Consider the following 1,846-nt stretch of genomic DNA (forward strand, 5'->3'; position numbering starts at 1 on the left):
CCTTTTTCCATTAAACGTGGTTAGGAGAAAATATATATATTCTAAAGTCAGTATGAGTACACTATTCAACTTTGATGTAAAAATTGTCATGTTAATTTACAATATTGTGTTAAATGTACCATATGTGCCTCTGTAGCTACTGCAGTATTGTGTGTGTCTGTGTGTCTTTGTGTTTGTGTGCGTTTAAGTGTTTTACAAGCGCATGCGCGTACCTTCATGAATGTGTCCGAACACATGTAATTTGGGTTGGACTCTCCTCTGGACTGTGTTGAGCAGCTCCATGCACCCCACACGCTGCATCTTTTTTGGGACCCAGTCCAGGAAACCTGCACACAGCGACATGCAAATCGAACACACCTCACATTAAACCCGCTGCTTCCCACAGAGCCTGCGAACATAAAAAACTTGAAGTTTCTTACAAGCTGCAATGCATCTGCTCAGCAGAACCTGAGAAAAGAGGCAGTCATATTCATCATATTTTTTAATTTAATTTGTTACATTTCATCATACTGTTAAGTTTCAGTGACAGACTTATGGGAAATATGCAGTAGAATTACCATAAATTCATTCTACAATTTAATTTGACTATTCATGTGAAGAGAAAAATCTATTTAAATGAATGCCCTGCCAATTGGATACACTAAGGAAAAATACCATGTCGTATGCAAAGTCCATACGTCCCAAATCGCTGTGTTCAAGGTGACTATGTGCTTCCTTTTTGGGATTGAAGAAATTTCATATTGGGCCCATTACAGAAATTTTTTTTTTTCTTCTTTTTTTTCGCAAAGTCACAATATGTTATTGTGATCCGATGGGTCACAGATTTAACACATGTGTTAGTGAGTATCCAGCCAGGTAAAGGTAGCATAACATGTCGTTATATAGCTAAAAGGGAAAGGGAAAGACAATGAGCGAAAACCAGAATCTCACTCGGTCAGGCTTTAACAGATGGACACAATTACGGAGGTTGTAAATTCGCGTTTGTGTTGGCTTACTCTTTTCTTTCCCCTTGTCCTCCTGTACTTGTGTTACGTGTCCTTTTCAATAATGTGCTATATGAATCAAAGTTATTATTACGTTGGTTGCTACAACAACTCTACAACAATCTCTACAGTGACAGTGATACAAGACATCCAAAGTAGGATGTGTGCAACCCTTGGAATGCAACGATGCATCTGCAATATATTCACTTATTGTAAGTGAATGATTTTCTGTCAGTGCAAAACACTATGTGACCTCCCGGTAATGCTAACTCAGTAATGTACAGTGGGCAATACAGCATCGTGAAGAAAAGAGCTTCACCACAGCAGACAGGGCTGTAGTATTTGAGTGCTTTTCTGTTGTCTCGGACTTGTCTTGAACTTCAATTCAATTGAATTCAATTGGAATGGCTGAATATTGTAGTTGGTCGAACCGAGTCAGCAGTATATGCTTTTACTAACTTCCTCCTTCAAAACAAAAATACTGATGAAGCGATTACAGGTACAAACAGGTATTAGTTTAATTTAAAGTCCATCTAGAACAGGCATTGTGATTGGTCGCTTGGTACACACCTGGCTGCGTCATACACCTCGATCATCAGATATCAATTATTATTTTCGTTTTGGCCACGGACACAATGTCAGTGAGCTCTTTGTACCATGAGTCCTTCAAGTAATAAGTTCAAGAATGGGAACATTTTCATTTTATATTTTAAGTGTATAATGTGGCTTACTGTGATCCTATAGTGTTTATTATTACAAATAATAAAGCAAAATTATCAAGATGCACTGTCTCTCACATCACAAGTTAATGAACAATTCAATTCAAGTTTCAATTTAATTTTATTTATAGTATCAATTCATAA

General features: G+C 37.3%; 1 protein-coding gene across 1 annotated transcript in view; it reads right to left on the reverse strand.

Moving 5' to 3' along the window:
• mpped1 (metallophosphoesterase domain containing 1) overlaps positions 1–1,846 on the reverse strand; it is a 90,344-nt gene that overhangs the window by 7,453 nt on the left and 81,045 nt on the right. The window contains exon 6 of the mRNA XM_032505318.1: positions 213–326. Within this exon, the coding sequence (XP_032361209.1) occupies positions 213–326 (114 nt within the window). The remainder of the gene's footprint in view (positions 1–212; positions 327–1,846) is intronic.

This window comes from Etheostoma spectabile, chromosome 23 (assembly GCF_008692095.1).
Source record: "Etheostoma spectabile isolate EspeVRDwgs_2016 chromosome 23, UIUC_Espe_1.0, whole genome shotgun sequence".
Taxonomy (NCBI): Eukaryota; Metazoa; Chordata; class Actinopteri; order Perciformes; family Percidae; genus Etheostoma; species Etheostoma spectabile.